Source organism: Bubalus bubalis, chromosome 6, assembly GCF_019923935.1.
Source record: "Bubalus bubalis isolate 160015118507 breed Murrah chromosome 6, NDDB_SH_1, whole genome shotgun sequence".
In the NCBI taxonomy this organism is placed as follows: Eukaryota; Metazoa; Chordata; class Mammalia; order Artiodactyla; family Bovidae; genus Bubalus; species Bubalus bubalis.
In genome coordinates, this window is record NC_059162.1 from 18,226,678 (window position 1) to 18,245,562 (window position 18,885).

The 18,885-nt window shown below is 44.7% G+C and overlaps 2 protein-coding genes across 2 annotated transcripts; one reads left to right on the top strand and one right to left on the bottom strand.

The window, feature by feature from the left end:
• Positions 1-454: 454 nt before the first annotated feature.
• On the bottom strand, positions 455-1,621 carry LOC112585471 (late cornified envelope protein 3B-like). Its single transcript, XM_025287362.3, has 2 exons — positions 1,551-1,621; positions 455-1,035 (listed from the first exon to the last, which is right to left on the bottom strand). Exon 2 carries the CDS (start codon positions 1,013-1,015, stop codon positions 752-754), a length of 264 nt encoding a protein of 87 aa, XP_025143147.3. The 5' UTR covers positions 1,016-1,035; positions 1,551-1,621; the 3' UTR covers positions 455-751.
• A 10,544-nt stretch (positions 1,622-12,165) lies between these two features.
• Positions 12,166-13,328, top strand: LOC112585472 (late cornified envelope protein 3B-like). The gene is made up of 2 exons (XM_025287363.3): positions 12,166-12,199; positions 12,746-13,328. The coding sequence occupies exon 2, from the start codon at positions 12,766-12,768 to the stop codon at positions 13,027-13,029; it is 264 nt and encodes an 87-aa protein (XP_025143148.3). The 5' UTR covers positions 12,166-12,199; positions 12,746-12,765; the 3' UTR covers positions 13,030-13,328.
• The last annotated feature ends 5,557 nt before the right edge of the window (positions 13,329-18,885 follow it).

Consider the following 18,885-nt stretch of genomic DNA (forward strand, 5'->3'; position numbering starts at 1 on the left):
ATTCTTTCCAGGAAAGCCCTCACTTTGGGTTTCTTGAGAGTTCACTGCCTGTCCAGTTTACCTCTCTCTCCCAAGTTCATTATTTTCAGATGAACTTGCTCTTTCTCCACCAGGTCTTTCTTTCTGCCTCCAAGTTCTCCATCCTCTTTGGTCTCATTTTCCTCAATGTCTGATCCATCACACTAGTCTCAACAGAGAAACGGATTCTGAGGACAGCTCGTCCCTCCTCTCCCATGTTATACATGGCCTTTTTCTGAGAGTGTTCTCAGCAACCAGACAGCTCCTCTTCTCCCACCTGCCACCCCCAAAACTCCCACTGGGCCACCCCCACAAACCCATGTGAGAAAAAGCAGACCTATTAATCAGCTAGGCCCCTGCCAGGATCATTCCCTGGTGCAAGCAAGCCGTACCTTCAGGAACCGAGGGAGGGGCCCACCGGGCAGCCTTGGGTGGAGCACTCAATGGACAGGTGAGAGGCATGTGGTGTGAGAAGAAGTTTTATTTCTGTATGTGGTCAAAGAGCGGTGAGAACACTGTGAGGCACAGAGCAGGGGAGCCCACAGGCTCTTAGGAAATACACCTTAGAGCCTTCTAGGCAGAGCGCACCAGCCAGCTGTGAACATTTCAGCTCGTCAGCCTGGGAAGCAAAGACCAGGGTGTCCAAGAAAGGATGCATCAAGCTGGGGCTTTTCCTTAGCTTTTGGCTTCTTGTTTCCTCTGAAATCATGTGTCTCAGCATCAGGAGGCCAGGTCAGCAGCAGCCCCCGGATCCCTGGCCACAGCCAGAGCGCCCGGACTGCAGACCACCATCACCATCGCAGGAGTCGGAGCTCTGGCGCCGGCAGCAGTGGGACCTGGGGCACCTGTGGGGGCCTAGGCAGCAGTTGCCCTCGGACCTGGGAGCACAGCCTGAGGAGGTTGGAGGCAGACACCGTGCTGGGCTCTTTGGGGGGCATTTGGGGGAGGGGCACTTGGGAGGGCGCTGGCATTGCTGCTGGTTCTGCTGGCAGGACATCTCGGCGGAGGTCAGTGAGCCTGGACACATTCAAGGAGAAAAGATCAGTGCACAAGCTCCAGGCCAGTGTCTCCCCTGTGAGTGGTCTTACTAGGGCCTATGCTCCTAATCCCAGCTGCCTCCTGGGCTGTGATGTTCAGGAGAAAAGCGGAAATGGATCTCAAGTTCAACTGACCTGGCAAGACAGTTCCCTCACTCTCTACTCTTTCCCAGAACCATGCTGTCATCCTCTAAGTCAGCCCTGTAGAAACGCAGAGGGAAATACACCCCACTGGGAAGTGACCCGTGGAGGATATCTCTGGGTACATGTGTGTTTCAGGATGAAGCGTGGGGGTGGTCCTGAGAGCCATGTGTCCCAGACCCCAATGCCTCCCACACAGGTGCTTGCTCACTGTCCCCTGCCCTCTTCCCAGTTGCCCCCAAAGTCTGATTCTTGCTGCCTCCACAGACACCTCTGCTTTCCTCTTCCCCACCAACCCCGAGTTTGTCTCCCCTACACTCCTAGCTGAGGCTCTGTTCCCTTCCAGTCACTCACCGCTGCAGTGGAGGCAGGAGAAGGATGCTCCTGAGCAGGCTGTGGATGCGCAGTTCAGAGCAGAAGCCCTTTTATCCTGTGCTGGGTGTGTGATGCACGGCCCGAGCATCCTGCTGCTTTCACAACAAGGGGGAGGGCAATGACAACACACACTTCCTACTTGATTGCCTCGTGTCTTCCTGGGCATGAATCTAAAATTCTACTAAGGTGGAACCAGGATGTCCCTGTGACTGCTGAGCCACTTGCTACTCAGATCTGCTCTGGACCTATTGCTATGTCTTTAGTCATTCATTCACTTCCATTCCTAGACCAAGCTCTGTCCATTTTACTTCATTTGACAAGAATAATATAGAGAGATGTATGACAGGTTTCTTCTCTGATTATCTCACAGGTTAAATAGATCATGACACAGAGAAGTAAATAAATATTTTAAAATAATTTTAAAAAGTCTTTATTGAGTTTATTACAATATTGTTTCTGTTTCATGTTTTTTTTTTTTGTTTTTTTGTTTTTTTTGTTTTTTTTTTTGCCACAAGGCATATGAAATCTTAGCTCCCTGACCAGGGATTAAACCCTTACCTCCTATATTGGAAAGTGAAGTCTTAACCTCTGGGTGGCCAGGAAAGTCCCTAGACAAGTAAGTATATTGATCTATTGAGATATGTGCTATCACAGAAGTGTTTACAAAGACCTCAAGCCTAAGATTTTAGCTTATGATGGTCCGTCCCCCTTGTCCCCACATTGTACTGTGAGTCCCAAAGGGTAGTGGAGACTTCCGTGTTCTCTGAAGTCTGGTGACAGCTGGTCAAGGTCATTGTCCTGAGGGAGATGGGAGATATGTAGGGTAAGGGATGGAGGTGGGAGCCGGTTCTTGTCTAAGACAGACAGGTTTCTAAGAGGACCTCACTGTCCCATGTGGCAGCATGGGCAGCAGTAAAGGAGTCTCACTAAGAAGGGGCCTACAGCTCTAGACGTGATGAGATTCACAATTGATATTATTAAGAAGAAGGAGGAGAAGGGGAGATGGGGTGAAGTCCACTCTTCACTGAAGCTCTGTTGTGTCCATATCTGCCAATGTGCACTATTGATTCTAACACTGTAGAAGCTAACAGAAGGAAGTGGTTCAGATGTTGGAAGAGCTAAGGCAAGGAAAATTGTGCAAATGATAATAATGAACCATTTTACAAAAATGGTTGGTAATTTTAAGATTGACCATGGTGGAATACTGGAGTGGGTAGCCATTCTCTTCTCCAGGCAATCTTCCTGACCCAGGGATCGAACCTGGGTCTCCTACATTGCAGGCAGATTCTTTCCCATCTGAGTGCTATTTTCCCATTGAATTTACTGGTGACATTACATATCTATTCCTCATCAAACTGTCTTCAATATGAAAAATATATTACAGTACACTTACCAAAAATAAATTTATCATTGACACTTCAGCATTCACATACTTAAATTTAATTAAATAGAATTACATAAAACTTTATTACAGCAAATGTATCACATTGCATTCCAATTTCTTATAAGCTTAAAGGACTAGCTACCTGTTTTTAGACACAAAATTAATAGTAAAGGCTATGGTGTCCTTTTTCTCGTTAATGTACAATTTACTTGTTTTGAATCAGTGATTCCAAAAGTTCTTTCAGGATACATGTGAGAACATAAATGGTCCTGGACAGGGGGGCTGATGTGTATTTTCACCCCAATATCCCAGTTAGAGTGAACACTAAATATATATTCCAGGAAGATCCCCTGGAGAAAAGAATGCCTACCCACTGCAGTATTCTTGCCTGGAGAATTCCATGGACAGAGGAACCTGGCAGGCTACTGTTCATGGGGTCACAAAGAGTCAGACACAACTGAGCAACTAACACTTTCACTTTAGCCACTATAAGGTCATTGATATCAAATGAGGCTCATATAAAACCTCCTAAGGCAAAATGTGTCTCTTAGGTCTTCCCTGTAGCTCAAAGGGTTAAGAGTTCTCCTGCAATGCAGGAGACCACAATTTGATTCCTGGGTCAGGAAGATCCTCTGGAGAAGGGAATGGCAATCCACTCCAGTATTCTTGCCTGGAAAATCCCATAGACAGAAGAGACTGGCGGAGTCCATGGGGTTGCAAACAGTCGGACACGACTGAGCAACTACTACTACTGAGGCAAAATGTGTAGGTGGAAGGAAGGAGAACTGACTTAGTCTTAGGGTTCAAATCTAGCTGCAGAAGAGAGCTAATTATTTTTCCATGTAGTATGCTTTTCTAGAAATAAGCACAGAGGCCGTGTTTTATCCCAGCGATGTGTGATTCTGCGTTGCTGTGGGGCTACACTTTGGTGTAACACTTGTCCCTAGTCAGTGTGACTCAGATCATTTCAGAGCCTGCTAATAGAGCTGCTTTCTGGTCCTGGTGCATCACCAGCTGACTGGTAGCTGGCTTCCTCCAGCCCCACCCCTGAGTCTGTCTTAGTCCCTGTCTCCTGATGTGCCCATTCTCTTCCTCCTTGTGATGGAGCTCCTTAATTTCACACCTCCCTCCTGGAACCTTGCCAGGTGGCTCAGTGGTAAAGAATTCGCCTGCCACTGCAGGAGGCATAGGAGACACAGGTTCGATCCCTGGGTGGTGAAGACCCCCTGGAGGAGGGATGGCAACCCACTCCAATATTCTTGCTTGGGAAATCTCATGGACAGAGGAGCCTGGTGGGCTACAGGTTGCAAAGAGTCACACAGGTCTGAGTGTACACATTCTCCTGGAACCTCCCCCACCTCACAGCCAGTGCTTTCTTTCTCAGAACCGAGTCCACAATGAGCCTGAGAATACCAAGGAAGACACTTGAATTCACAGCTCAAAGCATGTATCGACTCTAAAGATGATTTACTGTGAAGATGTCAGATTCCTCTGACATCCTGAGGAATCTGAGATAAAACATGGAGAAGAAACTGACCTGGTTGGCCTAAAAAGAGGATCTTATGACCTAGTAATGTGTATGTGAGCTCTGGAGCAAGAAGTGCTTTATTTGAGGTCCAGCTCAAAGGCAAGCCTTCTGAGCCAAGCATATTAGTAACAAATAAACAAGCAAGGAGTAGTCCTTCTCATCGGCAATTTATAACTGATGTTGTGAAAAGGGGAAGATGAGAAAAGTAAGGCCCAAAGTGATATCCTGGGAAGATATTTCTCCTTGGAGTTTATGTCCTTTAGTTTTCTTATTATCAGATATTGGGTGTAGACTGGAACAATAATCCTTGGTTTTTAATGTATGCTGGTCATTGGTCCACATATTCCCCCTCTTAATTTATCTACCTATCAATCATTTAAATAAAAACACATGAAAGTCTACCACTTAAGTGAAATAATAACTTTATAGGATCTACTGAGTTCTCTGTCATCCCATGTCCCAGCCAACTGACATAACCAAAATCCTGAATTTTATGCTTAATGTTCTTTCTTTCTTCCCTTTTAATATATTTTTGTCACATTTGTATATATTCCTAAAAAGTACTGTTTTAAATTTTTTCCATTATTAAGTCAGATTCCTTGAGGTATATTTTGCCGTTGTTTAGTCACTAAGTCGTATCTGACTCTTTGCAACCCCATAGGCTATAGACCACCAGCCACCTCCATCCACGCTTTCCAGGCAAGAATACTGAAGTGGGTCACCATTTTCTTCCCCCAGGGATCCTCCCAACCAAGGGTTTGAACCTGCATCTCTGCATTGGCAGTAGGATTCTTCACCACTGAGTCACCAGGTAAGCCAAGGTGTATGTTACATACTCTAAAAAAATCACCCATTGGAGTATACAATTCCATGGGCTTTAACTAACAGATAACTGCTGTCATGTAAATGCTGCTACAATTAAGATAAGGAACAAGTCCATCACCCCAATATATTCCCTCCCCCATCCCAACCCTGGGCAACCACCAATCTATTTTTTAGTCTTTATAGTTTTATCTTTTCCAGAATGTTATATAATTCAGTTCAGTTCAGTCACTCAGTCGTGTCCGACTCTTTGCAACCCCATGGTCTACAGCACGCCTATCTGTCCATCACCAACTCTCAGAGCTTACACAAACTCATGTCCATTGAGTTGGTGATGTCATCCAACCATCTCATCCTCTGTCATCCCCTTCTCCTCCCACCTTCAATCTTTCCCAGCATCAGGGTCTTTTCCAATGAGTCAGTTCTTTGCATCAGGTGGCCAAAGTATTGGAGTTTCAGCTTCAGCCTCAGTCCTTCCAATGAATATTCAGGACTGATTTCCTTTAGGATGGACTGGTTGGATCTCCTTACTGTCTAAGGATTCTTAAGAGTCTTCTCCAACACCACAGTTCAAAAGCATCAATTCTTTGGAGCTCAGCTTTCTTTATAGTCCAACTTTCATATCCATATGTGACTACTAGAAAAAACAAAGCTTTGACTAGACGGACCTTTGTTGGCATATAATTAGAACTATATAATATGTGACATTGATTTTTTTTAATGTATTTATTTATTTATTTTTTGGAGGCTAATTACTTTACACTATTGTATTGGTTTTGCCATACATTGACATGAATCCACCACTAGTGACATTGAAAGCCTGACTTATTTCACATAGAAAAATGTATTTAAAACTCATTCCTTTTGTTTCATATAGTAGTAGTGCATTCCTTTTTTACTGCTAAGTAGAGAAGGCAATGGCACCCCACTCCAGTACTCTTGCCTGGAAAATCCCATGGACGGAGGAGCCTGGTAGGCTGCAGTCCATGGGGTCGCTAGGAGTCCGACACGACTGAGCAACTTCACTTTCACTTTTCACTTTGCTGCATTGGAGAAGGAAATGGCAACCCACTCCAGTGTTCTTGCTTAGAGAATCCCAGGGACAGGGGAGCCTGGTGGGCTGCCGTCTATGGGGTTGCACAGAGTCGGACACGACTGAAGCAACTTAGCAGCAGCAGCATTCCACTGCATGGATGTATCAGATTTTTAATCCATTCACCAGTTGAAGGACACTTGGTTTATTTGCAATTCAGGGCAATTACAAAGCCACTATAAACATTGACTTACAGGTTTTTCTCTGAACATAAATTTTATTCCTTTTGGCCAGTTACCTAAGAATAGGGCTCTGGGGCAAATGGTGAGTATACGTTTCTATTTATGAGGTGCTGGCAAACTATTTTCCAAACTGGTTGTATAATTTTGCTTTGTCACCAGCAATGTCTAAGAGCTCTAAATGCTCCACATCCTTCATAGAATGTGGTATTGCCAGTTGTTGTTGTTTTTTTTTTTAACCCTTCTAATGTGTGTAGAGTGGTATCTCATTTTGCTTTTAATCTGCATTTCCTTAATGACAAATGATGTTCAGTATCTTTTCTTGTGCTTATTTGCCATCCAGGCATTTTCTTCGTTGAGATGGCTGTCTGTTTTCTGTTTTCTTAGTTTTAGTTTTCAAGTATTTTTTATATATTCTAGACATAACTCTGTAAGATATATGTTCTGCAAATATTTTCCTCAAGTCTCTGAATTTTCTTTACATTTTCCTAACAATGTCTTTTGAAAAGTTAAAGTTTTTAATTTTGGTGAAGTTCAGTTTATCAAGGTTTTCTTTTTTGAATGACTCCTTTTTTGCCATATCTAAAAAATATTTGTATAACCCGAAGTCATAAGAGATCATCTATTATGTTTTACTTTAGAAGTTTTATGTTTTACATTTTGGTTTAATATCCTTGTTGAGTTAATTTTTGTATATAGCATGAGGTAAAATTTAATTCTTTTTTAACACAGAGATGGCCAAGTGTTTCAGCATCATTTGTTGAAATGACTGTCCTTCCTCCATTCAATCGCCTCTGTACCTTTGTTTAAAATAAATTAATCCTCTATACTGGGTCTAGTTTTGAACCCTATGTTCTTTTCCATAGATCTACCCTTGCCTTGCTTCTGATTTTAGGAGAAAAACATTCATTGTCTATATCAAGTATGAAAATATTATGAAGTTGAGGATGCTCTTTATAAAGTTGAGGACATTCCCAAGGAATCCCTACAAGATTCGTTGTCTTTCTGAAAGCTTTTTTTTTTTAATCATGAATTGACATTGGATTTTTTTCAAATGCTTTCTCTGCATTTATTGAGATGATAATATGTTTTTATTTTCCCTTTAGTCTGATGTGAATGCAATAATGTCTCAACTATTTCAAGATTCTCGTTAGAATTGCTGGACTGTCTGTATTTTTTTTTTTTACATTTACCAAAAGACACATAATTTTACAAATTATGAGTATCTCATATAATGTATAATCTAAATATCAGCTGTTTTTTTCAGCCTGTGAGTACAAGATAAGACTATAATACATACATTTGGCCAAATAACAGTATATGGAAATGACCATCTATACAGTCACAAAGTGTCTCCACACTATTTCCTGGCATTTCCAGAGATGAGTGTCACATGGCCATGCCAGCCAGTCTGACAGCTCTCATCACCGCATATCCACCCAGCTCATCCTGTCCTGATCCAGCTCATATCCTTGATGTCCATCCTCCCTGATTGTCTGCTGGGAAAATCATCCTCTGTTCTGACATTCCTCATAACATTCCTGGCATTCTATTTTCATATGGCAGTGTTAATGGGAGAGATACTTCTACAGTTTCTTAATATACATAGAGGAAATCTGGGATGCTGCCAATGCGCTCTTTAGAAGTTAAGGATATTTAGATGCTATGGTTTTAGGGTTGGGGCTCAAATATTCTGTAATAATCTATATGAGAAAAGAACCTGAAAAAGAATAAATATATGTATAAATGAATCACTTTGCTGTACACCTGAAACCAACACAACATTGTAAATCAACTATACTCAATATAAAATGAAAGTTAAATTAAAAAATAAAACCAAAAAAATAAAAAATATATACAATACTAAGAAAAATCCCAAACCAATATCATGTTAAGGTCTTAATTCGTATGGAATATTTTCAATATTTCCATATGAGGACACATTTTACATGCCCAACGTGTTAGACACCATCTGGGGAGGAAATTTGATATGTGGAAGCTAGGAAGAAATATCCTCAATTAGAAGATTGGAAGGCATTTTCACACTCCTTTGCACCATTTTCCCTAAAAGAAATTGAGCCACTGGTCACAAAAGCTTCACGTAGTTCTGTCACCTCCTGGTGCCATCCCTGAAAGAAGGAAGAAGTTTGTCTTTGTTTCATTTCTTATGTAAGATGACGGACTTGATTGATGAATTGAGATTTAATGCCTCCAAGTGCATTTTAAGGAAGATGCATCAGAAATAAAGTGCATTCTCTCTGGTAGCTCCACACTGCAGGATGCCCAGTTCCTGAAGATGAGCTACTCACACTGCTCCTCACAGAGCTGCCCTAATGGCCTCACAGCATCTTCTTCCATCATCAAGGACATCTGCTCCATCTGCAGGCCTGTTTGGGAGAAATGTAAGGGGCTGTGAAGAGGGGTTTCCTCCCTGAGGTGGATATAAAATGGGAGAGCAGCAACTCCAGGACTAAACCAGGTGCCCATAAGACAAGGAACGAGGAATGGAGCCTGAGGAAACCAGAGAGAAGTCCACTTATTTTTTAAAAAATATTTATTGATTTATTTGGCTGTGCTGGGTCTTAGTTTCGGCATTCAGGATCTTTAGTTGCAGCATGTGGGATCTAGTTTCCTGACCAGGGATTGAACCAGGCCCCTTGCATTGGGAATGTGAAGTCTTAGTCACTGGACCACCAGGGAAGCCCCCCATTTACATTTTAAGGAAGATGGAGAAATCTTTACACTGAGAGCCACCCAGAAGTTTTGGAACTTATTCCACCACTGAGATTGCTATTACCTTTCAGCTGTTGTTGGCTAATGACTCGAGATAGAGATTGTACTCATTTGGACCAAAAAAAGCCTTTGTACTTGCTTCTATTGAACAAGTCAAACAGGAAAACTATTCACATTTTGCAGCGGTCTGAACCCTGGACTGATTCAGGCCTTATCCTTACACCTGCCACGGCACTTGCAATCTCTCTTTAGTGTATGGACAGTTGTAATTCATCATGGTGTCCCTCCTCTCTGCTAGACTGGCAATCCTGTGAGGGCAGGCTATGTTTCCTTCATAGCTGGACTCCCAGCGCTGAGACCAGTCCCTGACCCACAGCTGACGCTCCATTAAAGTCTGTTGAATGTAGAAACTTGGGGATTAATGACTGGATGAGAAGAAATATTCAGGAAGAAGGAGGGCTAGCAATAGGAGAATCTGGTCTGCAGGGGAAGAAACAGTGGGTGACATCCCCCTTCCGGTCATTCCCCAAGGTCAGTTTGGACCTTCAGAGGAGCCCCAAGAGTGATGTTAGCACCACTTCCTTTAGGCTGACCACTTATCTCTGTATTATGCCACAAATTAGGACATGACTGAGTAATCACGTTGGGACACAAGTTGTAGAGTAAGACTTCCCCGGTGCACCAGGAGGGAGAGCAGCCATAGTCTGTGGCATTACTGAAGGCTTTCCCCACCAGAAAAGCTGATGAAAATAAATATGAGTTGCCTTCTATCCTCTCCTTCTGCATCTTCGCCATGGAGTCCAAGAGAAAAAACAATGTCTCTTTTCATAGCTCATATTTTCCCCTTTGCAACCCAGTATCCAGTTGTAGGGCTCTCAGTGAAGTGAGGCAAATAGTGGTCAAACTGAAAGGGAGGCTGGGACTGACAGCAAGCCCTCAGGGCTGTCAGGAACCTCACTCTGGAGACAGGAGAAGGTCAGTGAGGCCACAGTCCCTCCACACCGTCTCCACCACCTCCATCCTGAGCTAACACTCTGAAGGTCCACTCCATGCCAAGTCCTTCCTGCACAGGGTCTTGAAATACTGTACAGGTGCCCTATGCTTTAGTGTTGGGTGAGTGTTGAGTAGAGGGAGAAAACATTTTCTAAAGGCAGGAAGCCATTCCTAGAGGTTTTAATGGTCATAATAGAATAAGATACCTTCCCCTACAAAAAGACTTCATTCAAAATCTCACTTAATTGGGACTTCTCTGGCAGTCCAATGGTTAAGACTCCAACCTCCTAATCCAGGGGGCATGGGTTTGATCCCTAGTCAGGGAACTAAGATCCTGTATGCTGCCAGGCATGGCCAAAAAAAAAAAAAAAAAAAAATCACTTAACTATGTGCACTGCTTTATCACCTGCTCTTTACTAGTTAATAGGCCATGAACATTTTTCTCTGTAAGAAAATATGTGTGCTAAGTCACTTAAGTTGTGTCTGACTCTGCAACCCTATGGATGTAGCCTGCCAGGCTCCTCTGTCCATGAGATTCTCCAGGCAAGAATACTGGAGTGGGTTTCCATGCCCTCCTCCAGGGGATCTTCTGGACCCAGGGATCAAACCTGAGTCTCTTATGTCTCCTGCATCAACAGCCAAGCTCCTTACCAATAGCACCTCCTGGGAAGCCCTGTAAGAAAATATAGGACCATAATATAATATTATTATAATAGCAAAACTTGTTTAAATTAGCTATGGATTATTAAAGCTTTAATCTATTATATTTAGATTTAATATTTAGATTTAGATTTAATCTATATATATTTGAATGATAGATAGTATAATAGATTTAAGTGTGCAAATAGTAATTTTTTTAACCATACAGAGTTTTATTTCTCATTATTATATTAGTTTTAATGTATGCATGATTGACCTGTGCCCTTGCAGATGTTATATAAGATCTCTTTTTATTTTTTATGTCACCTCCCTCTTGAACCTCCCTCTCATCTCCCTCCTTAAGTGTGCAAATAGTTTTGAGTTCAGATGATGCACCAACAGCTTTTTTTCAGCTCAGGTCAATTTATTTATTTGTCCATCAACACCTAACTTGGCTCTGCTCCCATGCGTGAAGCTGCCTGCTGCTTGGGTGCCATGAGGTCATCAGAGGGGCTCACTTACCCTAGACAGGGTGCAGGTACACTCAGTCCCCTTCCCTTGCCTGTATCTCACTTTGAGGAGCTCAAGAGGCAGCAGTGCATTATTCTGAAGGTCCTGGTCACTGGGGCAGCCAGGAAACATGGTCCACTTGGAATTTTTTCTATGATCTATTAATTTGTCTGTCTGTGTGTCTGTCTTGGTAGACTCATGATCCAATAACAGAATTCTTCTGGGATTTCCCTGGCAGTCTAGTGGTTGAGACTCTGAGCTTCCAAAACAGGGACACAGGTTTAATCCCTAGTCAGGGAACTAGGATCCCACCAGCCACATGGTGGTGGAGGGAGGTGGCGGTGGCGGGGGTCGGAGGGGGGACAAAACAAAACAGAATTCTTCCATAGCTGTACCTATTCCCAGGAAAGACGGTGAGTCAGAATCTGAATGGAGGCAGATGGTCTGAAACAATGAAGGAAGGAAAGAAGGTTGCCAGGCTCCTAGCTGCCCCAGGGTAAGGTGTGTGGACAGTCATCGTGCTTCTTGATGGAAACTCCTTAGTTGGACATTATGTAAGTGCCCAGGAAAAGGGCTTGAAGTCTAGTCCTGGGAACATGCCAGACTGTCACCCTCCCCCTGATTGTGAAAGCAGTGGCGTGCTCAAATCATGTATCACACACCCAGCACAGGATAAAAGGGCTCTTGCCCTGAGCTCTCCATTCACAGCCTCCTCAGAAACAGACTTCTCCTCCCTCCTGGCACCTGGTGAGTATCCAGCAGGGAATGGAACTCTACCTGAGATGCTGGAAAGGAACCCTGAGATCATAGCAGAAAAGTGGAAACCAAAGGGGCCTGAAATGAAATCCCAGAAGTATGGTTGCAGAGAAGGTAGCCAGGGGGGTGATGTAAGGGTCAGGAAGGAGTTCCTTTGGGATGTGACAAGACTTCTGGGAACTGCAAAGGTCACAGGAGCTCGTGACAATTCCCATGCTCTTTCTATTCATGTCTACACACAGTTTCTGTGATAATCAGTTTTCAGAATACTTTCCTCAAATGGGTACATCCCTTATGTGTTTCCTTTGAGATACAAAAGTCTGGATGCTCAGTTAGATTGGCACCATGGGATCCTGGGCAGAGAGCAATGCAGGAGGCATCTTGCATGATCAAATTAACTCCGTATCAGTGTTCCTCTCCCTCCTGCGGCCCTGGCTTAAGAAGCAGCGGGCCTGACAAGAGAGGGATCAGGAAACCAAGAGTGGGGAAACACTGGACTGTGGATTCCAGGCTGACAAGGTGATTTCATTTCCCCAGGCTCACTGACCTCCGCCGAGATGTCCTGCCAGCAGAACCAGCAGCAATGCCAGCGCCCTCCCAAGTGCCCCTCCCCCAAGTGCCCCCCAAAGAGCTCAGCACGGTGTCTGCCTCCAACCTCCTCAGGCTGCGCCCCCAGCTCCGAGGGCGGCTGCTGCCTGGGCTCCCACAGGCGCCGCAGGTCCCACCGCTGCCGGCGCCAGAGCTCCGACTCCTGCGATGGTGATACTGGTCTGCAGTCCGGGCGCTCTGGCTGTGGCCAGGGATCTGGAGGCTGCTGCTGACCTGGCCTCCTGATATTGACACATGTGATTTCAGAGGATACAAGAACCCAAGGGCCAAGGAAAAGCCCCACCCTGAGGCATCCTAGCCCCACCCTGAGGCATCCTTTCCTGGACACCCCATTCTCATTTGCCCAGACTGAGCCAGGAGATGTTCCCATGCAGAATTTGGAGCTCTCTCTGGAGAGCTCTTTCTGTCTCATCTCCAGGATCTCACAGGTCCCCACCTCCTGCACCTGCTGATGATCAGCAGAGCCTGTGCCTGACCCTGTGAGAAAAATAAAGCTTTTCTTCCTCATTTCCAGGTGGCTCATGTGTCATTTCACTCTGTCCCTCCCCAGATCCCCCGGTGGCCAACACAGTCCACACAAGGTTCTGGAGGCAGAATCTGAGCTCTGGATCAGGAGAAGAGAGCAGTTCATTTCTGCCTCCATTCATGAAGGACCATGAGTTTTCATTTGGAATGGAGACCTATTGGTTTAGGTCCTGCACCTCTCAGTGAAAGGACTAATTTCCCTCGAAACCTGCAGTGGGTCCTGATACAACCTGGGAATTGCCAGGGCGTGATATGGGAGTTCTGTTATTTTAATGAGCTGTTTCTGAGTCCTAAATAGACAGTGACTCCAGAGGCAACGAAGGTGAACAGACTTTTGGACTCTGTGGGAGAAGGCAAGGGTGGGATGATGTGAGAGAATAGCATTGAAACATATATATTACCATATGTGAAACAGATTGCCAGTCCAGGTTTGATACATGAGACAGGGCGCTCAGGGCCAGTGTCCTGGGACAACCCTGAGGGATGGGATGGGGAGGGAGGTGGGAGGGGTTTCAGGATGCGGGACACATGTACACCCATGGCTGAGTCATATGAATGTATGGCAAAAACCACTACAATATTGTAAAGTAATTAGCCTCCAATTAAAATAAATGAATTAATTTACAAAAAAAAAGAGTAAGAACATACATCTCAGGAAGGAAAGTTAACTTCACTGACTCTATGAAAATGCAGGCGGAGATGAAAGGTAAGTGAAGGATTGAATGAGGTCTAGGGGGAATGGTGTGGCTGGGAGTTTAGTTAATGAGATGACTGGAGCATGTGAAATGAGAATTTTAGGAAAAAGAGAAAATGAGAAGTGTTGCTGGAATTCTATATAATTGATTAAATTTGAATTCAACACTATCATGAAGCTAAATAAAGTACCATGTTTTAGCCTAAATTGTGAAACTGAGACATTTCTGAGGCTGAGTTCCTAAGTGTGAGCCAAGAGTAACATCTCAGTTGGACACCTGAAAAGTCAGACAGTGTCAGAACTCAAGCTACAGTCAATTGTAGATACTATGTGAAATTGATGTTAGGAACTGAGCGGCGGGGGTGGGGTGTGGGCAGTCAAAACTGGATAACTTCGCAACCTTAAATTATGAAATGATTTTATCAAACCTGGAAGTTAACTCCTAAAATTTGGAAGTCAAAAAGCCTCAGAGGAGATTATTTCCAGATACACACCAACTCCATCTAACAAATGAGACATGATTCCCTGGAGTAGGAGTCCCAGCTCTGACCATTAGTTTAAGTTGGGTTAGAAATCAGCAGAGTGCTCAGCCTTCGGCAGGGCAAGGTAGCTCCTGGAAGTGGCTAACCCACTGGCTTCCAGGGAAGAATTGTGCTTCACCTGATAGAGCCTGCAAACCTGGAATGCAAGGTGTGAGAGCTGGAGACCACAGGCCCTGCGGCCCTGTGCAGGCTGGAAACCTTATTCCACAAGCGGAACAAAACTGGAGGATTAGAGCATGCCACCTGACAGAGGCTGTGGAAGAAGACGTGGAGATTCAGAAGCACCTCAAACTGCCACCCGAAGAGCTTACAGAGTTACAGCTATGGTTGAGTTAAAACTGTTTAAAAGAGAGAGGAGAGAGGAAAGGGAGCAGGGTCAACCAGGAAAGCTCCTAGCTAGCATTCCAAGGGGGGTCTTGGGAAGCTAGAAGTAACATGAGAACATCTTTAACATGGAGCCCAGCTATGGAGAAAATCAGATTCCCCAAAGCTCATCAAGGTCACTCCAGGTCCTTTCCTTGGACCAATTTATCTACTCAGTTCATTTTTATTGCGCATCTATTGTGTGCTCAGTTCTAGGCACCAGGGATATGATTGGGAATCAGAGACATTTCTTCTCTCAAGAACTTGCGTTCAAATTTGTTCAACAGGCAGCAGTTGATTGTTTTATACACAACGTCGCAATGTCGAGTGAAACAGAGTGACTCTCTTCTCAGTTGGCCTCATACTCAGGGTAAGCGGACACTGGTGCTGCCTTAATAAACCCAGAGAAAACATCTAGCCTGGAGAAAATATTGACGCTGTGAGATAGTGGCTTTGGTGGTAACAAAAAAAGGACATCGAACATATGCTAGCTTCCATATCCAAAGACAGCAGCCAAGAGTGGAGAGGGGGCAGATAGTTACAAACCACTGGAATAATGTTAGTGCACGAGCAGACCTCATCCTCATGCCTTTCTCCGGCCCCCTCCATTATTCCGCAGCCCCGGTGGGAAAACACCTTCTTAGAGGTGCTCTTTTCTTCCCATGAATATTCTTTTTTAATCATCTGAAAAGGGATGGCTGCACATCAGGCCTTTCTGTACAAGGATAACCAGACACATACTTTTCATAAATGTTCATAGAAAATAATAACATTTTGTCATCCTTGTAATTAATAATCATTGGGACTGAAAAGATGTGTCCTCTTCTTAAATGTGATGTTTCAGAGAGCAATGCATCGCCAATGTTATAAAAAGTGCAATGGCAAAAGAGCAAACAGCTTACATAACTGAAATTTCCAAAACATTTGGTTAATCACTGCTACTCACCATTATCACCTTGTCATCACCACACCCAGTCAGTGTGATTCACAGCTGAGCTAATCTCCCTTAACCACCCCAGCCGACTTGAATCCCTCCCTCCCCTATACTATTTCTGGAGCTAGAATAAAGAGCACAGTCACTAAGGCACTGACACTGTGGCCTTTAGATATGTCTTTTTTTTTTTTTTTTTTAAAGAACCAACCAGTTTATTTTTTTTTTTTTTTTTTGACCACACCACATGGCGTGTAGGATCTTCCCTGACCAGGAATAGAACCCATGCCCCCTACAGTGGAATCAGAGTCTTAACCAATTGACAAACTGGGTCACTACACCTTCTGCAGAGTTCTTGTCTCTGTCTCTTATTTTACTCCTCACATCTTTGATCTTTTGTGCCTCTATCACTTTATAGTTTTTGTCTTTTTTCCCCCTTTCCCAGATACTAGCTGTTAACTGGAGAAGCCAGAATGCAAACACAAACAGAGATGAATGCCCAACACCAATGCCTTCAGCACCAGCAGCACCTCAGCCCTCTAATGAGGACTCTTGGGTTCTGTGAGCTCCTCTTGGCATCACCATCTGGGCCAACTGCCCATGGACACACCAAAGATCTACCCCTCTGTTCTTGCCAGTTGTCCAAGTACTGTTCTCACGGGCCAGGGTCCTCATCCCATCCTTCAGCCCCAAGTGGTCCCAAGTGACAACATCTGGATGCAACTTCCCCTCAGAGTCACTGCAGACAAAAGGGGACTGATGCCCAAAGGCTCTGACCCAGGGCCCGAGGACCCCACCTACACACACACACACATACACCGTACAGCTGAGGCAAAAGGTATTTGAGGAGTCCTGTGACTTTCCTCACAAGAAAACTCTTGGCAACTGCCCGGGAAGGTATGGAGGACCTAGGAATGAAGATTGTTGATGGTCTGTGTGCTTAGCTGTGTCTGACTCTTTGCGACCCTTTGCCCTATAGCCCCCCAGGCTCCTCTGTCCATGGAATTTTTCAGGCAAGAATAGTGGAGGGGGTTGCGATTCCTCCTCCAGGGGATCTTCCTGACCCAGGGATTGAATCTCCTGCATTGCAGGCAGATTCTATATCTGCTGAACCGTCAAAGAAGCCCAGGAATGAAGATTACAAGGACCCAAATCAGCTCAATATATGTTAGAGAAGGAGGGATGGAGGGAGGGAAAGAATATGGAGTAAAAGAAAAATAAGAAATGATAGGCTCACAGAAAATTTTAAAGGACAGGTATTTGGACAATTTGGGGGGCTTCCAAATCCCTTCCATCAGAAAAGCTCCTGTTCCCTTTCCCTCCAACTGCCATAGCACCGAACCCCGTGGTGAGTGACACTGAGATCTCTCAAGGTCCAGAAGGACCCTGAGGACCCAGGAGCAGTCATTAAGCTGTCCCTCCTACTCAAGGCACAGGTACAGATCATTCAGGTCCACTTTCCTCCCCACTGTCAGAATGTGCAAGAAGTTATGAGAAAATATGATCGGGGTGAAATTGGGGTCAAGAGATGAAGGAGGTAGCCAGTGAGAGTAGAGACCAGAAAGATTTCATGTTGTTTTATGAACGACAGGTGAGTGACACACAGGTGTTCACACCCTCCAATCCTTCAATTGCATCTCCTCCATCTCATGGGACTTGATCTTCTAAGAAGTCCATATCCATTGAAGCTACTAGGCTGTTCCAGGGATCTCATCCTCTCTGATCTTCAAAATCCATCCCCTCTCTTGGTAACTGCTTGGCTCCCCCTCCTAGGTGCTGGAAGGTAAAGGTGCACACCTTTGTGAATTAATGACTGTTCCTTCCAGCTCCACCCACCTGCCCTCTGCCAGTCCTTTGTACCTGAAGCCCCCCAGCCTCACCACTCAGTGGGTCCACCCATTCCTCAGCATTTCCATATCCCCACAGTGACCTGAAACAATGCCCAAGGACACAGAAGACGAGTTCCTAGTCACCCGCAGGTGACTCATACAAACTGAGGAGCTGGTTGGGGGTTGGGGCTTGGTAGAGATGAGGTTTGAGAACATATAGTTTCTCAGGGCTGATGTCTTATACAGCATTTCGTAGTTTCTTGACTATGAAATATTGATCTCTTGGAGTAACGGTTGTATGTTGTTGCTTGTCATTAAATCATGTCTGACCCTTTTGTGACACCATGGACAGAAGACCATCGGGCTCCTCTGTCCTGGGATTTCCCAGGCAAGAATACTGGAGTGGGTTGCCATTTCCTTCTCCGGGGATCTTCCCAATCCAGCGGTTGAACCAGCATCTCCTGCATTGGCAGGTGGATTCTTTACCACTGAGCCACCTGGGAAGCCACCAGTGAAAACATTAAGTAAGCAAGTGTTAGCTGCTCAGTCATGTCTGACTGTTTGCAATCCCGTGGACTGTAGCCCCCTACCCCCCACCAGGCTCCTCTATCCATGGGATTCTCCATGCAAGAACACTGTAATGGCTTGCCATTCTTGTCTCTAAGGGATCTTCCCGAGCCAGAGATTGAACCTGGGTCTCCTGCCATTGCAGGTGGATTCTTCACCATCTGAGTTACCTGGGAAGCTCAAGGTGAGTTCTTGGAGTAATGGTTAATAATATTAAAAAGGAAGTTTGTCCTAAATGCAACCTGTTGAACATGGCCCAGTCCTTGGGATTATGTTCCTGATTGGCTTATAGTGGAAAAGGAGAAAGAGCTCAGAGAAAGCATTAGAACGGAGATCTTCAGAGGGCCTTCTAACTGCTTTATTAAGCAAGCTGAACTCAGTGAGTTACAGAAAGAACTTTTATCTTCATCCAGTCACTATCTTCCGCACTGTGCCATATTTCTCTTAATACTATCTCAGGCAGATTCCATATCTAGGACAAAAAAGCCAGCGCAGCACAATGTAATTCAGCATACAACTTCAGTCTCTAGCACTCCCCTCCCCCAGCACAGTCCAGCCCTCCTGTAGGAGGTAGGGACATACTGCTCAGCCTCTCTCTGTATGGAAGATAATCCACT